Source organism: Pyxicephalus adspersus, chromosome 7 (assembly GCF_032062135.1).
Source record: "Pyxicephalus adspersus chromosome 7, UCB_Pads_2.0, whole genome shotgun sequence".
NCBI lineage: Eukaryota > Metazoa > Chordata > Amphibia > Anura > Pyxicephalidae > Pyxicephalus > Pyxicephalus adspersus.
In genome coordinates, this window is record NC_092864.1 from 33375600 (window position 1) to 33396326 (window position 20727).

At 41.4% G+C, this 20727-nt stretch overlaps 1 protein-coding gene across 2 annotated transcripts in view; it reads left to right on the forward strand.

Moving 5' to 3' along the window:
• The window catches only part of OBSL1 (obscurin like cytoskeletal adaptor 1), a 55620-nt gene that overhangs the window by 14518 nt on the left and 20375 nt on the right, over window positions 1–20727 (forward strand). For both annotated transcript variants that reach the window (XM_072418072.1, XM_072418073.1), the window contains exons 6-15: window positions 23–295; window positions 2094–2366; window positions 3905–4177; window positions 7076–7348; window positions 8423–8695; window positions 10130–10402; window positions 10636–10908; window positions 14155–14424; window positions 14520–14792; window positions 15782–16054. In XM_072418072.1, the coding sequence (XP_072274173.1) occupies window positions 23–295; window positions 2094–2366; window positions 3905–4177; window positions 7076–7348; window positions 8423–8695; window positions 10130–10402; window positions 10636–10908; window positions 14155–14424; window positions 14520–14792; window positions 15782–16054 (2727 nt within the window). The remainder of the gene's footprint in view (window positions 1–22; window positions 296–2093; window positions 2367–3904; window positions 4178–7075; window positions 7349–8422; window positions 8696–10129; window positions 10403–10635; window positions 10909–14154; window positions 14425–14519; window positions 14793–15781; window positions 16055–20727) is intronic.

Sequence of the window (20727 nt, forward strand, 5' to 3'; positions counted from 1 at the left end):
ACTATCTGTTTCTCACCCCCAGAGCCCCCAGTGAAGATCATAAACACAAGTAACGACACCGAACACAAAAGTGCAAGTGGGGAGCGCATGGTGCTTAGCTGTGAAGTGTCCCGGGAGAACGCCCATGTGCGCTGGTACCGAGATGGAGTGGAGATACAGGAAAGTGACAGTATCAGGCTGGATTCCGATGGCAGACATCGCAAGTTGTTTATCATGTGTGCCAGACCAGAGGATTCTGGAGAATATGTCTGTAATGCTGGAAATGATTCGGTCTTCTACAATGTCACTATTACAGGTCAGCAAACAATTATTCTTTATACCTGTAGAAGACTAGGAACATACTTGGAGATGAGGAGTCTGATACCTGTAGAACACTAAAAACATAGTAATAGGAGAAGAGTCTGATACCGGAAGAACACTAGGAACGTATGTCTAGGAGAGATGTCTGATACCTGTAGAACACTAGGGATATACTTATACCAGAGGAGTGGGATACGTGTAGGAAACTAGGAACATACTTAAAGGTAAGGAGTCTGATATCTATTGAATGATAGGAACCTACTCATAGGAAAGGAGTCTGATACCTGTAGAATGATAGGAACCTACTCATAAGAAAATGAGTCTGATATCTATAGAATGATAGGAACCTACTCATAGGAAAGGAGTCTGATACCTATAGAATGATAGGAACCTACTCATAGGTAAGGAGTCTGATACTTGTAGAATCATAGGAACCTACTCATAGGTAAGGAGTCTGATACTTGTAGAATGATAGGAACCTACTCATAGTAAAGGAGTCTGATACCTATAGAATGATAGGAACCTACTCATAGGAAAGGAGTCTGATACATGTAGAATGATAGTAACCTACTCATAGGAAAGGAGTCTGATACCTGTAGAATGGTAGGAACCTACTCATAGGTAAGGAGTCTGATACCTATAGAATGATAGGAACCTAGTCATAGGAAAGGAGTCTGATACATGTAGAATGATAGTAACCTACTCATAGTAAAGGAGTCTGATACATGTAGAATGATAGAAACCTACTCATAGTAAAGGAGTCTGATACCTGTAGAAAACTAGGAGCATACAATACACATAGTAGAAGACTCTGATACCTGTAGAACATGAGGAACATACTTACATTTGGATAACATAAAGATAAAACATAAGGATGATCTCACCATCTTGCTTCTGCTCTTTTTTGTCTAATCAGCTGACCAGAGCAATCCTTGACAAAGCTTCATCACAGGTCCAGTAGGGGTTCCTGGATCACAAGCCTGGATTAACAGAATATCTAGTTCAGCTTTAGAATACAATAGTGTCAGCCCTGGATATATATCAGAACAAATTCTGTGTGTTTAAAAGAATAACACTTGACAGAAGAATTGTTTGGGGCCTCAACTATTGATATGGTGATGGGCAGGTCTTATATTGTGGATTTATTGTTTGTATGTGGACAGTTAAAAAGGAAATCCGTCCACATGTTCTTCTCAGTTTCTGGTCAACTAAAGGACAGTCCAGTTTCCCATTGGCTCCTTACTTTTCTCCTGGATCCTCTCCACAGGACTTTTTCATCTAAGCTGCCATTATCAATAACCCTCAAGAGACCTTGTCAGCAACCTAACAAATGCATACAAAAATCCAGTTATTTAAATGTTTTTTTTTGTTCACTTCCAATGTAACTTTGAACTGAAGAAAAATTGACTCCAACTCCAAGAGTACCAATTCCCTACACTACCCCATTCTTCATTGCATATTGCAAACCTCTTCTCTGGTGGCTAAATACTCTATGACCCTGATTTATTAATGCTCTTCAAAGCTGGAGAGAATACACTTTCATCAGTGAAGCTGGGTGATCCAGCAAACCTGAAATGTATCTGGTCTAAAATTGAAAACATTTGCTAACAATTAGCTAATGACTTTTAGGAAATCCATTCCGGATTTGCAGGCTCACCCAGCTTTAATAAATCAGGGCCTATGTACTCTGAAGGTTTGTGTTTTTGTATATATATAGATATATATGTGAGTTTGTATATAGATATATTTGTGTGTGTTTGTATACAGATATATTTGTGTGTTTTTATCCATAGATCCCCCAGTGAAGATCATCAATACAAGTGACGACACAGAACACAAACATGAGAGCGGAGACGCCATTGTCCTGAGCTGCGAGCTGTCCCGGGAGAACGCCCAAGTGCGCTGGTACCAGGATGGGGTGGAGGTGGAAGAAAGCGACAACATCAAGCTGGAGTCTGACGGCAGACATCGCAGGCTGGTTATCGCATGTGCTACTCCAGAGGATTCTGGGGAATTTGTCTGTGACACTGGAGACGACTCGGTCTTCTACAACGTGTCAGTGACAGGTCAGTGACAGAACCCAGAGCATTGACACCTCTCCCTTCCTGAGACAATTGCTTGAACAGTTTCCAGTCCTCAGAGGATTTGGCTGTAAACCAGTTCTATATATAGCGACTGATGCAAAGTGTCAATAGATTAAGTGTAGGATAGAGGACAATAAAGAAACTGACCGGTCACAGATAAGAAAAAAATGCCACCAGCTAATGGCAAATCTGTCAACAGGTTCTCTTCCTATTGAGGCGTAATGTACATGATAGGCTATTCGCAACAACATGCTTCAAGAGATTTGCTCTCCACTTTAGGTTCGATCAGCCTTTCTTGACTTTTTAACACAAGGGAAGCCTTGAAAAACATTTTAGGTCTTTGGGAACCCCCTTCTATTACTACAGCTTATAGTATATTAGTGTGGTGGTCAGTGGGAAGAATGCCTCTTACATTGGGGGCCATTGGGAAGAATGTCTTCCTTACAGATAGCCAAAAATATCATTGTAGTCAGCTTCACTGACCTAAGAGGTACAAAATACTCATTGTCCAAGGATCCTCAGTAACCTCAGGGGGAACCCTACTGTTCCAAAGAAGCCTGGTTTAACACAAAGGTTGGAACATGTTGAGTTGATGTTTTGCCTTTCTTTAGAGAGAAACTGGGCTACGTGGCAACCTCTGGAGGAACCTTGGTTGAGAAACAATGGATTAAAACATTACAGACACACAGAGGTCTCAATTTCTTATGAATTTCTGAATGTATTAATATTGCTTGTTCTGCAAAAAAGTTTTTGTATGTTGTTTTTTGGCATTAAAAATTTTGTGCCAGGTAGGGCCTGTTAGTGCCAGGTGGCTTTTCCCTGATCCTTAATCTTATCTCAACCCTTATGGTGGCCATAACATTTAACCAATAACCCTTAACCATCACACTCAAAAACTTTACTTATCTCCAAAATTGCCTCAGTGGTTGACCTGACCCTAACACTTATCTTGACCAGACTATTTAACGCCTAACACACCATTTTAAATGAAACTAATAATAAGAGATGTTTGGGGACTGCCATTTGTAACCCATTCTAGATGCCTGGAGGCTATGATCATCATCCTTCTATATTTTCTAAATAGCTGTCTCAGCGCAAAAATACAGAGAACAAAAGTCAAGTAAAAGTCAGAAGCCTTGATCTGCATATTTGTTCTAGGTCAACCATTTAAATATTGAAGCTGATGGTCTATTATTAAATCAAAGCAATTAATATACTGTAAAAAGACAATGACAATAACATCTTCCATTTATCTTAGGAAATTTTCTTTTATTCCCAAAAGGTTATCTAACACAGACCTACTTAGACCCAACTCTAACAGTAATACCAAACTACAAACTCTAACCCAACGTATATCCTTTAACAGTAACTATAATATAGTTTGATTAGGTGTCATTGGGCAAAATTCAACTTTGTATTTGAACCATAAACATGGCTAAACATTTCCACCAAGTTGCATTACTGCCTATCTATCATGTTGCCATTGTCCAAATGTCCACTCCCTCTTCTATCTTTTGTAGAACCCATTGTGAAAATTGTAAATACAAGTGACGACGCTGAACAGAGAGGTGTGAGTGGGGAGAGCATGGTGCTGAGCTGTGAATTGTCCAGAGAGAATGGCACCATAAGTTGGTATAAGGATGGAGTGGAGATAGAGGAGAGCGAGAATATCAGGCTGGAATCAGATGGAAAACGACGTAGGTTGGTTATCACCACAGCCAGGCCCGAAGACTCCGGGGAGTATACGTGTGACACGGGACACGACTGTCTGTCCTATCATGTCACTGTTGCAGGTAAGTGACCCCTATCAGGTTAATCCTTTTTTTTTATTTGTCATTTCTATTTTTCAAAATTTGTTAAGTATAGATGAAGTCTGTTGGGTTGAGTTAGTCCTTGAAAAATATATACATATTACAATTACAATATATATATATGCAAGCCAACAGAAACTGGTCAAGCCATATCTGCACTGGCCGACGATTTAAGTTGCCTGCAGATGTTGAATAGCATTCAGCTATAAGAAAATATTGCACAAAGTGAACTTGCTTGGCCTTATGAGAGAGAATGGAAACTAATCTAAAAATACCCCTGTCGTGCTCCTATCTTAGTCACCCATTTTAGCTATTTTTGGCCAAATCAGAGGACTATCTTGTGTCTCTAGCCATCTTTAGATGTCCCAGCCAATGTTGGAAAATGCTGTCAGATCTCTTCTTTCCAGAATGGCAACAGCCACCCGTGGCTACAAACCTATTGGTTGTTATGGGGAATTTGGGTCTGCCTCTTTTCAACACCAACGTTATACCACCACTGATGGTCTTCTAGCTACAGATTAGTGGGCCCCAATGCTAATTTTTCTCCCTTCAAAAGAGACCCCTTTTATATCCTCCTCCCCTGTATATAAGAGTTCCCCTTCTTCAAATCAGAGTCCCCCCTTTACATCTTGACCACTCCTTTTCACATCAGAGCCTCTCTCTATATACCAGACTCCTACTTGTCATCAGTGTCCCCAACTCTGGTGTATGGGTCCCAGACTTGATCAGAACCTCCTCAACCCCTGTTCTTACTCCACTGACTGCCATCATGCCGTGGATTCACTATTTCTAAAATGTTACTGGAGGAATCCACATCAAAGTGCAATGCAAATTGAATGACTGAAAAACCCACTAGCATACAGAAAGGTCATGTACAAAATGCAAATCTCCCAGTTCACTCTTTTTAAAGATGGCACCCATTATATTGGTCTCCAGAACACTTCCAGTTTTTCTCTGAACCTTTCTAGACTCCTTACCCATGAAACACAGTATCAGGGCCCGCTGCAACACCAATATCTCCCCATCTTCCACATTAGGACTGTTTATTTGCAGAACGGTATTTTAGCCGATTCAGCCATCACATCCCGACAATCACATTGAACAATACATCTACGCAGATGTAATCTTCAGCTGGAAGGTTGAACAAGTCATCTGACTTTGAAATGTCTTTCTGTAGCCAAGCTGTGATTTATAAGGCGCTCGCTCCTCATCCAACACACCTGACACATTCGCTGCTCCTGGCTGACACTCGGCTGACACATCCAGATTATTATCTGTTATCCCAACATTGGAGGTCGGACTAGCTGCCTGTAAAGGTGTGGAAATCACACGCCTATTAGACAGGAGATAAGGAGAAATGAATAAAAGATCATGGAAGAAAATGTCAGGTTTTATTTCATTTGCAAAATTATTTAAAGCTGAACTGAATCCAACCTTTCCTGCAGACCCAGACAGTTGTACAGCTCCTCTCCTGGAATGAAATGACTTACTCAGATTTCACTGCATAATATGAGCTCTTCACATTATGCTATAGAAGCTGATGCAAGACTGATAGAGTCTGCCTTATTTCTTGGTTGGGATGTCCAGCGTCGTCTAAGGAAGGGCCATTGAAGTGAATGTCACAACACCCTGCTTCCTATAGACCAACCTAGGTAATGCCCACATGCATTGCCAAGCCAATTGAAAGAACTGAAATCCAATTAATGAAAGGAGCGGACCGGGGACAGTTAGGCTGGGGAGGGCCTGAAAATGCTTAAGTTAGATTCACACCAGAACAAACATGTTAAATGCACATAATACAACAACTATTGTTGTTGCATCACAGTGTGTTTTGTTCCTTTTTTTGTTTTTGCTTCAACGTAATTGGAAGATCCACTTCTCCACCACCATCAAAATCAAAATGGTAGAAAATAAATTCAAGAAAGGACTTTCCAATGTTTCTGGAAAGGTGAGGGTGGTGTCCCTACTGTGACCAGGGTACGAAATTCTGCAGGTTGTTACGGGTTTACATCACCCACATTCTCATCGGTTTGTTGTTTGCATGAAGTGAAGTTCAACTTTGAGCATTTTAAAAAATTCCTGACATTCTATTTACAAAGACCGTGCAGCTGGAATTTAGCAGGCCCTGGTGCAGATCAGATGGACGCTGGAATCTCTTCTCATTGCCTTGTAGACCTGGCTCATTTCTATCTACCTCTTGATACTCAGGGATGTTGTATTTTTACTTGGCCTGTAGGTAAATAGGATTGGGTGGGATGGGGGGTCTACAAAATGGTCTTTATGTGGAACCTCACCTGGCCCAGACATGGAAAGGATTGACAGATTTATAGCTCTTGCTTGATTCTGTGGGTGGTGGTGTATGGACGTTCTCACCCACCAGGCAGCTTTCAAGAAACCAAAATCTTTGGGTTCCGGGTGGAGTATGGTTGTAAAGCAGAAACTTAAAGGAATTGTTTAGGGACCCCTTGGTGAGTTCCCAACCAATATTTTCCTACCTTTTACCCCAAATTTCTACATTTGAATTCAATGAGAAAAATGAATTATGATTAAATCAATTCATTTATATCATTCAATTGAATCCAGTGTGAAGAATGTGTAATTTGTGGGTAGAATTTAGGTGAATCATGGGTGAAGACATTTATAAATGGACCCCCAAGAGATGGGTCCTATAATATAGCCAGAAAAACCTTACAAAAAGGTAAAGGTTTACAAATTCTTCCTATAATTCTTTTCTTGGGGAGAATTGCAGCCACACTGCTTTGGGAAAAATAGAAATAGTAAATGTTCCTCATTCTGTTCAAAATATTAAAAATAAAGTCTGAATCAAATCTTTAATAACTCACCTTCCTGGCAGCTAACACAATTTTTGTGCCATTTTAGAGCCTCCTGTGAAAATTGTGAATACCGATGATGACACAGAACACAAACATGTGAGCGGGGAGCACATGGTTCTGAGCTGTGAGGTGTCCAGAAAGAACGCTGCAGTGCGCTGGTACAAGGATGGCATTGAACTGGAGGAAAGTGACAACATCAGGATTGAGGTGGACGGTTGTCACCGGAGATTGGTCATTGTATCTGCACAGCCACAAGATTCCGGAGAGTTTGTCTGTGATGCTGGCGACGACTCCATTTTTTACAAAGTAACAGTGAAAGGTCAGCAACTGCTGTGCGCAGATATTATAAGGGAAACATTGGAAGAAAAGTGTGATTGCTGCCTGTTGGACAGACTTCCCTCATTTCCTGCCCTGGTGCAAAACAGGAAGTATAAGAAAATCCCCCCAACTGAAGCCCTGGGTGGCCTGATTTAGTTTAGTTCTCTGGGTTCCCTGATTTGTAATTTTAGTGTCCTGATCAGCAAGATCTTTAGGCTTTGGGAAATTTTACCTAGGTCTTAGTCCTTCGGGACTGTCGGGACAACTTATCATATCATATCCAGGTGAGAGGAAGCCATACAAATCCCGAAGCCCGGATAGTAGGAACTGTGAGAAATTTTAGCATGCCTCTGGCAGAAAAACTGAAGCCTGCTCTATTCCTCAGGCATAGTGACTGCAACAAATTTAAATCTCTTCTGCCAGACCCTGATGAAAGGAGCATTCCTTTTAAAACCCCTGAAATGTGTTGGATACTGCTAATAAACTATATCTTGGCTTCAACATTTGCATGGCACCCTCTTACCTGCTCCTTCACCCAACTACCTGCACATGTACAAACTCAAGCGCATACATTCATCGAATGCACATTGCTACCATTTATGCCTTTTGGCATGCATACAATTTTGAGGCTTCGATATTTTAGTGTGTTTACACTGTCTTTAACAATTTACTGAAATTGGGACTTATAATGTGTTTGTTTTATTTTTATTCTATGTTTTCTGAAATTTATATAGTAGTGAATGTAATATTCACCGCCACAGTCTCTATTGCAGAATCTTCCAGGTCCATGAGTTTCAGTGGCAATAGTTGATTCTCCACCAGGGAATGTTTCAGTAAATGTCAGAAAAACTGATTTTATACATAGACCATAAACTTTTAAGGTTTTAGGTGTTGGATTTTCATGCATTTTAGAATGTGTGCTGAAAATCCCCACAATATCGCAATGACAGAAACAAAGTTTAAAACAATGCAGGAGCTAGGTCAGTACATAACCTTTTAACATACAGAGTATTGGATGCATTGGAAGTTAACAATTTTTGTATCTATGCAACTTTTTTGTCTTTTTGTCTTCTAGACCCCCCGGTTAAGATAATAAATGCGGATGATGATTTGGAATATTCATTCCTGAGTGGGGAGCGTGTGGAGCTGAGTTGTGAGGTCTCCAGAGAAAACGCTGAAGTGCGCTGGTATAAGGATGGAGAGGAGCTACACGACAGCAACAGCATTGTGTTGGAGGCTGACGGTTGTCACCGCAGGCTCATCATCACATCAGCAGACATATCGGACTCCGGTGAATACGTCTGTGACGCTGTCGATGACTCCATCTTTTACAACGTGATGGTGGCAGGTCAGTGTGAGAGCATTGTGAGATCCAGGGGAGTATTTATAAAGGGGTAAATGGGCTGTAAGGCAGGAAAATGGGATTCTTTATACACCAATTTACACAAATATTTATATAATTTATACACCAATAAAGCCAATTTTTAGTTCACCCTTGGCTAAAAATAACGTCTTTGAACTGAATCACCATTGTTGAAAGGTGGCCATATTAAAAAAAGTGGCCATCAGCTTATTTACCATGCTGTTAGTGTTAGCGGTAAAGATGAGGGGGTTGTTTCGGGTAGTTTTGGCTGACCAGGCCCAATTGTTAAAATGTGAGCTTAACAATGACCAACTTATTTGGATTTTTGTATCTCTGCAACCCGCATATGTTATGCCGTTTTAATGTCCAAATGTTTGTTCTTAGTATCCTATGTTTGAATATTATATTACCTATTGTTTTTCTGTTAAAAAGTCAAAAAACATTGAAAATATTGAAACTATAGATGAGGGGGTTTATTTAAAAAAGCATCATTTGTACACATTTTTCATTTCACTCCATGTAAATAAGTGGAGATCGAATTGTTTTAAATACCCAATTGGCACTTTTGCCACGATTGGCACTTTTTTGTAATAAATTGGTAATCACAGCCTCAATGTAAGTCTATGGTTGATGGCTGTGGCTAGAATAAGTGGAGATCAAAGGGTAATTACTGTCCGCTGATAGCCATTACTATAATGTAAATAAAAAAAGGGTTAAAAATGGTGATCGATCATCACATCTTTATGTATGTACACACTAGTCTACCTAAAACTGATATGCGGTTATAGGAAAGGGGACCATCTTGCATCTTCTATCCTAGGACCTTTAGCCACAGCTTTCCCTTCCAAAGTTCCCCCGACCCTGCCACAGCTTTCCCTTCCTGACTCTGCACTTACCCACCATGGAGTTTTGGGTGTACCCAGCAGCTTTTTCGATGACTCCTGTTCTATTCTCCCTGATATGAAATAAATAAAACTTCAACAGGACACAAGTCATAAAAACCATGGGAGCTTTGAGGATCCAGAAACCCTTGAATATTACTACTGAAAACACCTAGAACAATTAGTTTCGTTTAATTGGTTTAATTTAGTATCTACTAAAAAATGAAAGATAACTTGGGATGCAATGATCCTTTAAGAGCCTGTATAATTTTTTTTTGGTGTATTTATATAGAATTTATAGTATTTATATACACCATATTGTGCAAGCTGCAGAAAGTTTTGTGACTCCTCTTAGCATTCGTTTAACCCCTTCCACATTTTTTCTTGAATATACTTTAGGTGACTATAGGTATGTGCAGAACTGAATTATTTCACCTTGAACCCTTGAATTTCCTGATGCTGGGCGCCTTATGGGAATTATGACCTTTTCAGGCCTCTGAAGTTTAATACCGTAGATATATTGTAATTCTCTCCCCAGATCCCCCGGTGAAGATCATAAACACTGGCGATGACACTGAGCACAGGCACCTGAGTGGAGAGCCCATTGTCCTGAGCTGTGAACTGTCTCGGGACAATGCCCAAGTCCGCTGGTACCAGGATGGGGTGGAGATAGAGGAAGGTGCCAACATCAGGCTGGAATCAGATGGCAGACATCGCAGGTTGATTATCACAAATGCCACACCAGAGGATTCTGGGGAATTTGTCTGTGATGCTGGAGACTACTCAGTCTTCTACAATGTGACGGTAACAGGTCAGTGATGTTGAATCCAAGAGCTCCTTCTAGGCTCTGGTGGTTAAAGTCAATAAAGCTTCACCACATTTACAGTTATAATTCACTTTCCTATGTGAATAGCTTAAATTACATTATTAAATCACCCCAAAGTGAGATCAGGAGGATCATTTCTATTGACCAATCATGTCTCTATATATGGCCTCCTTAATACGTTTACTTGCAGAAACAAGAAGAATATTGTCTCTTTGCAGAGCCACCGGTGAAGATATTGAATGCAGACGATGACACAGATGAGCGATATCTGAGTGGTGAGGAGTTGGTCCTGAGCTGTGAGCTGTCTCGGGAGAATGTCACAGTGCGTTGGTACAAAGATGGAGAGAGACTAGAAGAGAATGAGAGGATCCAGCTGGAATGTGATGGGAGACATCGCAGGCTGGTCATCCTGTCGGCACAGCCATGCGACTCCGGGGAATTTGTCTGCGATGCCGGAGAAGATTCTATATTCTACAATGTAACAGTGACAGGTAAATGGAGTCTTATTGAATCAACCTGGAGCAGTGATTGGCAGCCACCGATACCCATAATCTGCTTCTGCAGGACCAGGATAACATCCTAAAAAAACTGCCCCAGCAACTCATTCCAACCACCTCCACCTTGTGCAGGATGCCCTCTCTCCTGCAGGAGGATGATGTAGACACAAGCTTGGGGTGATGGCAATAAATGGGGAATTTTATTATGTCTAGGTAAGGCCCAAGATCCTGAGGTCCAATTATATACACAGAAGGATAAACCATTCTTTTCCTTCCTTCCTTCCTTCCTTTCTCCTCTCTCTATCTCTCATTTCATCCCCCCATCCTTATTCCTCTTTTTTCATCTTACTTCCTTCCTCCCTTCCCTTTCTTCATTGCCTCATTGCTTGCACCCCTTTCTCTCATTTCATCTTTCCCCATCTTTCCTCTCTTTCCTCTATTACTGCCATCCTTTTCCCTTCCTTTCTTCTCCCCAGTCTCTCATTTCATCTTTTCTGACTTCTCCATCTCTTTTCATCTTATTCTATCCTTACTCATCTATCCTTCCCTTCCTTGCTCTCATTCCTTTACTACTGCCACTCCTATCCCTTTCTTTCATTCCATCCTCCCACCCTTTCCTTCCTCCCTGCCTTCTTGCTTCAATCTTTCCCCTCCTAATGTATTTTCTGCTGCTTCCTTCTTTCCTCTTTTCCTTCCTGCACTGATTTCCTCTCCTTACATCCTTCCCGTTTTGAATGCAGCACATGCCATGTAAGTTGTGCCACTCTGCAATGACAGAGCCTTGCATTCCCTGTATTGCACAGGTCTGAGACTCCTCAGAGTTTTTGGTTTCACCAAGTGGTTCCACACACATAAACTTTTACTCAACATATTAGAAAGATTATTAGTAGTCTATCACCATCTCAGTGCTCACACTTCCTTACCCCATTTATTAATATGAATTCCATATAAAGAATTGGAATGAATTGGTATTTACTGTGACCATTACCCACTAGACAATGCTGAAAGATTCTTGGTCACCCAGCCACATTTGCTGGATGTTTCCTGGTCATAAATCATCAGGTTTTTAGCTGCATTCAGCCCTTTAGTGGCCCTTTAAATACATTTATGGCTCTTTTATTGAGAAGCTTTAATATCACGAGGAGTAAAGACAGAAGAGAGGTTAGAAGACTGAGAATTGTAAAACAGGAAATAAATAAATCACACAAGAGGTGGAACAATGCTACATTCCATTTGTGTGTAAGACTGCAGAACTATGCCACATACCGAGCATGATTGTCAGAGAAGTCATGTAGGGATGACAACCGAAGACACAGAGCAAAGGAAAAAAACTCAAAGAGGCCAAATATAACCTCTGTCAACTTTTATAATGATCTCTATGTCCATTGAAGAAATATTCAATAGCTGACAATGTTGTTGGTAAAACGGGGTAGGCAGGAGGTAAAATCTCCCCAACAGGGCAGAGACCTGACTGAGGATTTAACCATCCCCATTTTTACATAGTTAGTCAGGTTGAAAAAAGTCCATCAAGTTCAACTACTAGGGAAATAAACATATCCCAGTTAAAAACCCTATACACATAGTTGATCCAGAGGAAAGCAAAAAAAAACCCTGGTACAATTTGCTTCAACAGGGGAGGCAGTTAGGCAATTGGAAGTCCCCTGGATCAACAGTCTCTGCTATCTTTACTTTATACTTTTAATACCCACTTATATTCTGTGCTCCTAGAAATCCTCTAGGTTTTTCCTAAAGCAATCTATAGTAGTTGCTGAAACTACCGGTACTTCCTGAGGAAGCTGATTTCACATTTTCACAGACCTTACAGTGAAGAATCCCTTCCTTATCCGGAGCTTAAACTTCTTTTCCTCCAGACGCAAAGACTGCCCTTTTGTTCTTTGTAATCATCTCAAAGTGAATAATGGGGAAGAGAGTTCTCTATATGGACCATTTATATATTTATACAGGGTGATCATATCCTCCCTTAAACGTCTCTTCCTAAGGTAGAATAGATTCAGTTCAGCTAATCTCTCCTCATAGCTGAGCTCCTCCATTCCTTTTATTAGTTTAGTTGCCCTTCTCTGCACTCTCTCCAATTCCACAATGTCCTTTTTGTGAACTGGTGCCCAAAACTGGACTACATATTCCAGATGTGGTCTGACCAATGCTTTGTACAGGGGCAGGATAATGTCTCCATCTCTGCAGTCTATTCCTCTTTTATTATGAGAAATTACTTTGCTAGCTTTAGATATTGCAGCTTGGCATTGCATGCTGTTATTAAGTCTATGATCTACCAGAACCCCCAGATCCTTTTCCATTTCTGACTCCCCCAAATGTATTCCCCCTAGACAGTATGAAGCATGCATGTTGTTAGCCCCCACGTGCATAACTTTACATTTATCTATAATAAATGTAATTTGCCAATTGGCTTCCCAATCAAACAGTACATCCACGTCTGCTTGTAGATTATAGACATCCTGTATGGACTTAATTCCATTACATAGTTTGCTGTCATCTGCAAATACAGAAATGGTACTTTTAATTCCAAACGCTATATCATTTATAAAGATGTTATACAGTAAAGGTCCCAACACTGAACCCCGGGGTACACCACTAATAACCCTAGACCATTCAGAGTTTGAATTATTAATCACTACGCTCTGGACGAGGTCTTTAAGCCAGTTCTCTATCCATTTACAGATTGAATAATTTTAGTAAAAAAGAGCCCATTGTGTTGCGGTAGCACATGCAAATCAATATGTGTACCGGCAGCACACTTCAATGCATTTCTTCAACTGTGGTGCCTTTACTATGGCTGGCATCCCACTGCAAAAAAGGAGCAGGCAATACATCTGAACTCTACATGCTTTGCATTGTGGTGTACTGCAGTAACCCATACGTGGGTTACGGCACCAAAATGAACCACAAAATTCTGAGTCCAGGTACATTGCTTGGTCATTGCTTGGAGCAGGCATACAGATGGTGAGAACACTGGAACATGCCTGTTTGTAGGTGCAGCTGTTCAGGTTCTCATTTGGATGTGATATTGGAGATCTTTGTTATGCTCCTCTTGAAGACACGTCCAGCAGGTGCTGCATAGTTTTGTCCTAGCGTGACAACGCTTTTTCTCCCCAGATACAGTGCAGTAATTGTTGCCACCCTAAGCATTGCACATCATTATTGCACCTTGCATAGCCTTATTGAACAGGCCTGTATGAATGACCAATGTCTTCTTCTTTCCAGATCCTCCTGTGAAGATTGTCAACACAAGCGATGATGTGGAGCACAGATGTATCAGCGGAGGACAGGTGGTGCTGAGCTGTGAGGTGTCCAGGGAAAATGCAAAGGTGTGCTGGTACAAGGATGGGGTGGAGGTGGAGGATGAGGATGTCATTCTGGAGTCTGAAGGAAAACATCGCCGGCTGATCATCCCTAATGCCCAAGTGAAGGATTCAGGAGAGTACGTCTGTGACGCCAAAGATGACTGTGTCTTCTACATGGTGATGGTCAAAGGTAGGTGGGCTGACTGTGGAAGATGGTGAACTGACCTCGCAATACAACCTACAGTCCTCATATTTTTCTGTATTATGTGTATGTTTGTACCACAGAGCCCCCAGTGAAAATAATAAACACCAGTGATGACACAGAACTGACCTACCTGACCGGAGAACAGTTGGAGCTAAGCTGCGAAGTCTCCAGGGAAAATGCCATGGTGCAATGGTTTAAGGATGGAATTGAGGTGGAGGAGATGGAAAACATCCGGGTGGAGTCAGATGGAAGTCAACACAGGCTTATTATTCCTTCTGCCAAGATTCAGGACTCAGGAAAATTTGTCTGCGACGCTATTGATGACTCCGTGTTTTACTATGTCAAAGTTACAGGCAAGTATCCTAATTTGGGTTTCTTGTATGGTAATCAGCCATGTTGGTTCATCAGCTTTACCATGGCACCAGATCATTGCATGACTACTGGGGACAGCCATATTGGTTCAGTACCTTATCCATGGCACTGGATCATCATGTGATTACTGGGAGCCATCATGATTGTTTAGTAGCTTAACCATGCCTGTTGCCATGGTTCAGAAGCTTAACCACAGCAGCCATTGTAGCTGCCCAATGGCACCAGATCATCATATGCGCTACTGGGGAAGCCATGATGGTTTAGAACCTGTTCGTTGGCACCAAATCTTCATGTGACTACTTGGGCCAACCCTAAAGGTTAAGCAGCTTTACCATGGCACCAGATCATCATGTGATTACTGGGAGCTACCATGATGGTTTAATAGCTATACAGTAGCTGGCATCAGATCCTAATTTACTACTGGGGGCAGCCACAAAGGTTTAGAACCTGTATGATGGCACCAAATCTTGATGTGACTACTGGGGGCAGCTATGACGGTTAAGCAGCTTTACTATGGCACCAGATCTTCATGTGACCACTTGGGGCAGCCATGATGGTTCAACAGCTTTACCATGGCACCACATCCTTATGTGACTAATGGAGGAAGCCATGATGATTTACAACCTGTATGATGGCACCAAATTTGGCGTGACTACTGGGGGCAGCAGTATGATGGTTCAGTGTCTTTACCGTGGCACCAGATCTTCATGTGACCACTCAGGGCAACTCTAAAGGTTCAGCAGCTTTACCATGGCACTGGATCATCACGTGACTACTGGGGGCAGCCATAAGGGTTCAGCAGTTTTTCAATGGCATTAGATCATCATCTGACATCTTATAGGCATAAAGACAACATTTTTGGTGGGTGCAGCAGCTCTCTTTTGTATATTTGGCTGTTTTCTTGGATTTATAGACCACAATACAAATACTCTACATAGAAACTAATTTGCTGTCTACTGTTTTTCCCGAGAGCCCCCTGTGAAATTTGTCAACATATGTGAAGACACGGATCTCACCGGTGTGAACGGAGAGCCGGTGGTTCTAACCTGTGAGGTGTCCAGGGAGAATGCTAAGGTGCGCTGGTACCGGGATGGCGTGGAACTGGAGGAGAACGACAACATCAGGATGGAGTCTGACGGTCGGATCCGTCGTCTGGTCATAAAATCAGCACAGATGCAGGATTCTGGGGAATTTGTCTGCGATGCTGGAGATGACGCTGTGTTCTATAGCTTGTTAATGACCGGTGAGTGCAACTGGAGTACAATATTGACCAAAGATACAACTATGGGTCTATTTCTTTCTTGTTTTTTTGTTTTCCAATATTTTTATTGGGTTTTTACACAAAAGCAATAAGAAAACAATTTATCAAACAGGAAGCAAATGTAAGGTCATATAATATAAACAATGGGGTATGGAAAAAAGGGGAAGAAGGGGTAAGGGTCAAAGCAGGAGGATGGGAGTATAATGGAGGTAAAATGTCATAAGGAAGGATGGGCAAGTGGCTGGCAAGGGGAAGTGAAAGATTCAATGTTCAAATTGTTAACAAACGATGAGTAAAGTTAGGTGGTAGAAACTTGCCCACCCGAGGCAACCAGAAGGTAGTGAACCTGGACATGGTGTTATGGAGTTGAACATTTAGTTTTTAAGACATTTTCTCACTTCAGAGAAGCTTAAACAAGGTGAGCTCCATGATTGCGCAATGAATTGTTTTGCAGCAGTGAGGACATGGGTCAGCGGGGGAAATAGAAGGTCAGAGAATCTGGTCAATGGCTGAGGATTGCTATCGTAGGGTCTCTAGGGACTGATCTGGGAAATATTGCAGTAATGAGGTGGTAAACTGTAGACCAAAAAGCAGACACCATTTGGTATTGCTACCACATATGCAAAAAAGAGCCACAATGGGGGCACTTGCAAAACATAAAGGGGAGCAATGAGTAATTTGGAGAGATAGGTGGGAATCAAATACCACGTATACTACCATGTATAGCAAATGATCCTGGCTTCCCTTTTTTGCCCCTTAGACATATAGCACTTCCCCCCCTTTTTTTTAAGGGAAAGCATTCATCACAAATCGCAATACATGATGGCCAAAAACAATTCGCTGCAACAAGGAAAGAGAAATCTGAATTCTTTCCCGGTGATTGCTCTTTCTGTTTTAGTAAAAGAGCCAATGTATTTTTATTATTTGGAGAAAAACAAGGATTTCTGTGTCAGCGATCGTCACTAAATAGATTTAGAATTGCAGGTTGGAGCTGCGTGTTTTCGCAGTGTAGCCCTTGAACTTGCTGCGTCAGTATACCCTGAATATGGCGATTTCCTCCACCCCACCCCACCCCCCGTGTAGAGGATGCAGAAGAATGAGGGGTATTTATGTAAGCCGGTGTAGGTGAGGAGACGCTCCTGCCATTGTATAACAGATGTTTTGTTCTTATTGTCATTCCTGGTAACAAAGAATAGAGCTTGTACCGAATGATCCCAATCTCTGCCTTGACACCGAACAATAATGGAAAATTTGTGAACACTGAGATAGAGAAATTGTCTTTTATTATTTAATGGGCTGGAAACTCATCTGTATGTTCTGACTTCATTACCAAACTGTTCCTGCAGATATACAAAGCCATTAAAAAGGACAAACTTTACTTTCAAAATAGAGCTGTGGGCTTCCATTAAAAATGTATAAATACAGAATCTGGTTTTCTCTCCGTTCGACAAATACCTGCCAGTGAACTCCTTCCATAGCAGCTTCCTGTGATGGGGTGGCAATGATGCTGCCCTGTTTCTGTATTCAGAGCAGAGTTGCCACCTTCATGTAGGCTGTGTCGGCATGCATTATAGAAGGATGGGAAGATGTTGCAGGTAGCGTGGGTATTCACATTGGCCTGTCAATCAGAACCTGACCACACACACTGCTTTCTGGATTGGCTGCACTGCCTGTGTTACTAAGACCTCCCACTGTGAGCTGCAGTGTCTCGGACAGGAAGCATGTGAGGCACAAATGGGGGAGAATTTGGCCTAATCACGGAAGGAGGAGATAAAGATTTTATTTTTTATGAGGCTTGTGATTTACAAGTTCTATACTGTGATACAGGAGCATTATTTGTACTCTAAATTTACTCTTACAATTTCAATTATTTCTTTAGGGTAAATTTATGGCAATGTTTAAACTTTACACTACTTTTGCCACAGGCCATGCAACCTCATTAATATTATCTAATGCTACCATATACCTAAACCATAACTAGATGACATTCAGTTTTCTAAGCCCCTCCATCCACTCTAACAGCTACAATTACATGCTCCAGTGTCAGCTGTTGGAAATATGCCATCATCCTGGAAATTGTGGACTATGCCTGTGCAATGATCATGACCATATGTGAAAGGGTGACAACACAGAAGCACAGTTTGGAGACAGTTGTCAGCTTATACCAAGAAGTTCCTGAATAAAGACTTTTATTGGAGGATTACCAAGAAAGGCCTAAAGCAGAACTAAAATCATTGGATAGTTAGCTTTTTGACACATATTTACTGTTTTTTAGCACCCAGAAATGATGACAGGACCAGGATTTTGTCACCACTATACCCTCTGAAACTGATGTTTTGCTGCCAACTTTTCCAGGCCCACTGCAACCCTCCTATGCTATTGGGCAACCACTAATAATGAATTTCCTGCGTGTGCAGTGGTGGTGGGAATAAAGTCCCAGGCACTGTGCTGCATGGCACATACACAGGAGAAAAAAACAAACAAAAAGGAACCAGGGAAAAGTGGATCAAAAATTGCCATTTTTTGGGCAAAAAAAACTTTGTATGTCTTTTCATTACTATTTTTATAAGAAATAATATGGAATTATCATAGGATGTTCTACTGTAAACAGCATGCAGTCTACAATCATCCAAACAAGGAAAAAAGGAAACAGCTTCTTCTAAACTGTAAAGATCCTTCTGGTTCTTCTTAATATTCCCATCACCTCTTCTTCGTGCGGATATTATCCATATGTCCAAAAGTAGCAAACAATAAAAAGTTATGACAATATAAATGTTAGGATTTGTTGCTTTCCCCTATAACCCTGCCACCCTAGGCACTGGCCTTCACAGAAATTTCTGTCTCGCATACTAGATAAACTTCCTGGGCCCTTCTACTGCAAGTCTAAAAAGTTCCAGAATTGGAAAAGTCAAACTCTTTTGATCAGGGTGCAGTACATAAGTTTCAATTGTTCCTCCCTTCTCCCCCTGATGGCTGCCCCTGGCCTGCAAATACTATAATGTTTAATGTCTCTGCTTCCGCTGCCTTTTGGAAACAATGTCTTACTTCCTCAGGGTATATCTGGAGGTTCAGACTTTCATCCTCCATCTGTCAGTTTCCATCACACCTGGCAATCTGGTTTATTGCTGAAGAGCCATCCTTACTACAAGCCATCTGTGATTCTGGGTTGGAGAAGGTATCTGATACATCCAGATGTTATATATGCAATAATGCCTTAATTTTAGGATTCACAGAGGACTGGAGTGACAAAGCTACAGGACGAGCTCAGTATTAAAAGCCACAAAACTCCAAGGTGAAACCTAAGATCCTCAGTTAGGTTCATGGGCTCGTCCCATAACTCTTCTACAAGGCTTGGAATATCTCCATGCCAAGCAGATGCGGAGTGAGATAAACTGGGTAATTTGCATTTTAGGGGACAACTAAATTTCCTTGCAAGAGTTTTTATTAGACTCTCGTGCCTAACAAACTTCTCTAAATCTTGATGAAACTTTTAAATTTTAGGACTTCTAAGGTGGTTTGGAAGGGCATTCAAAAAGAAATAATGTTTCACTTTTGCCAAAATGTTTTAGTTTGGGGTAGTGCAGTCTTTCTCTACCTTTTCAACATGGGAGGACCCTTGAAATAACTTTCAGATCTTAGTAACCCCCTGCTATATTTACTACACCCACAGCTCACAATATATTAACTTGGTGGTCAGTGGGAAGAATGTAATCCTTACAGATAGCCCAAAAAGATCATTGGTGTCACTTAAACTGCCTTGAGAGTCACAAACTGCTCATTGCTCAAGGAACCTCTAGCAACCTCTGGAGGAACCCTGGTTGAGAAATAGGAAGAGTGAGGGTAAGCAAGAAACTAGGGTAGAGTGAGGAAGGAACGTGATTAATTGTTGTTTTGCCCTTGTTTGGGCAAAAGATGATTTTTTGAAGGGCAACCAGACTATGTGGCTTGGGCACATTTGTACCTGGACTGATCCAAATGAGATATGTAGTGCTGGGTGGCCCTGAGCGGACATAGTTTTGCATCCAGACATCAAAGTTGGGTTCTTACCTTTCCATATATGTTAGAATTTGCATGCATTCTTTTAATGCATCTGTTGATGCAAGTTTTGATGCTATATGTGTTACTTTTTGGGTTCTGTCAGCCAATTAAATTTTTTAAAAAGTTTAAGTTGCTATTGGAAGAGACTGAGAACACAAAAAGACACTTACCATCAATGGTTTCTACAACGAACCTTAACTTTTTTGGCTAATGTGAACTATCATTAATAAAAGCTGTGGCAAAGCTTTTCTCATTGGCCCGGATGGCAGTTACACACTCATTAAATGCCAAATGGGACTAATTAGAGTGGGGCCATTGGACAGTGACTATTGCGGGACATATTGTGCTGCATAGCTACTCCTCACTCTGAGATCTGAGATAGCAGTTCCTGGTAGGGAGAATTCATGCAACTCCAACTCCATTTGCAATGTTGTGGTGTCATGTGACAAGATCGCTGATATGCGTCTAGGAGGGGCAAATGTATTAACCTGTGGTGCAGTTGTTTATTGTTCAGAGGAGGAAAAACCACTGTATGGACAGAAGCTTCAAACTGCATCCAGGGACTGTGCTGCAACCATGTGCACAAAGTGGTTCCTATCTGCTTCCATACCACTGAG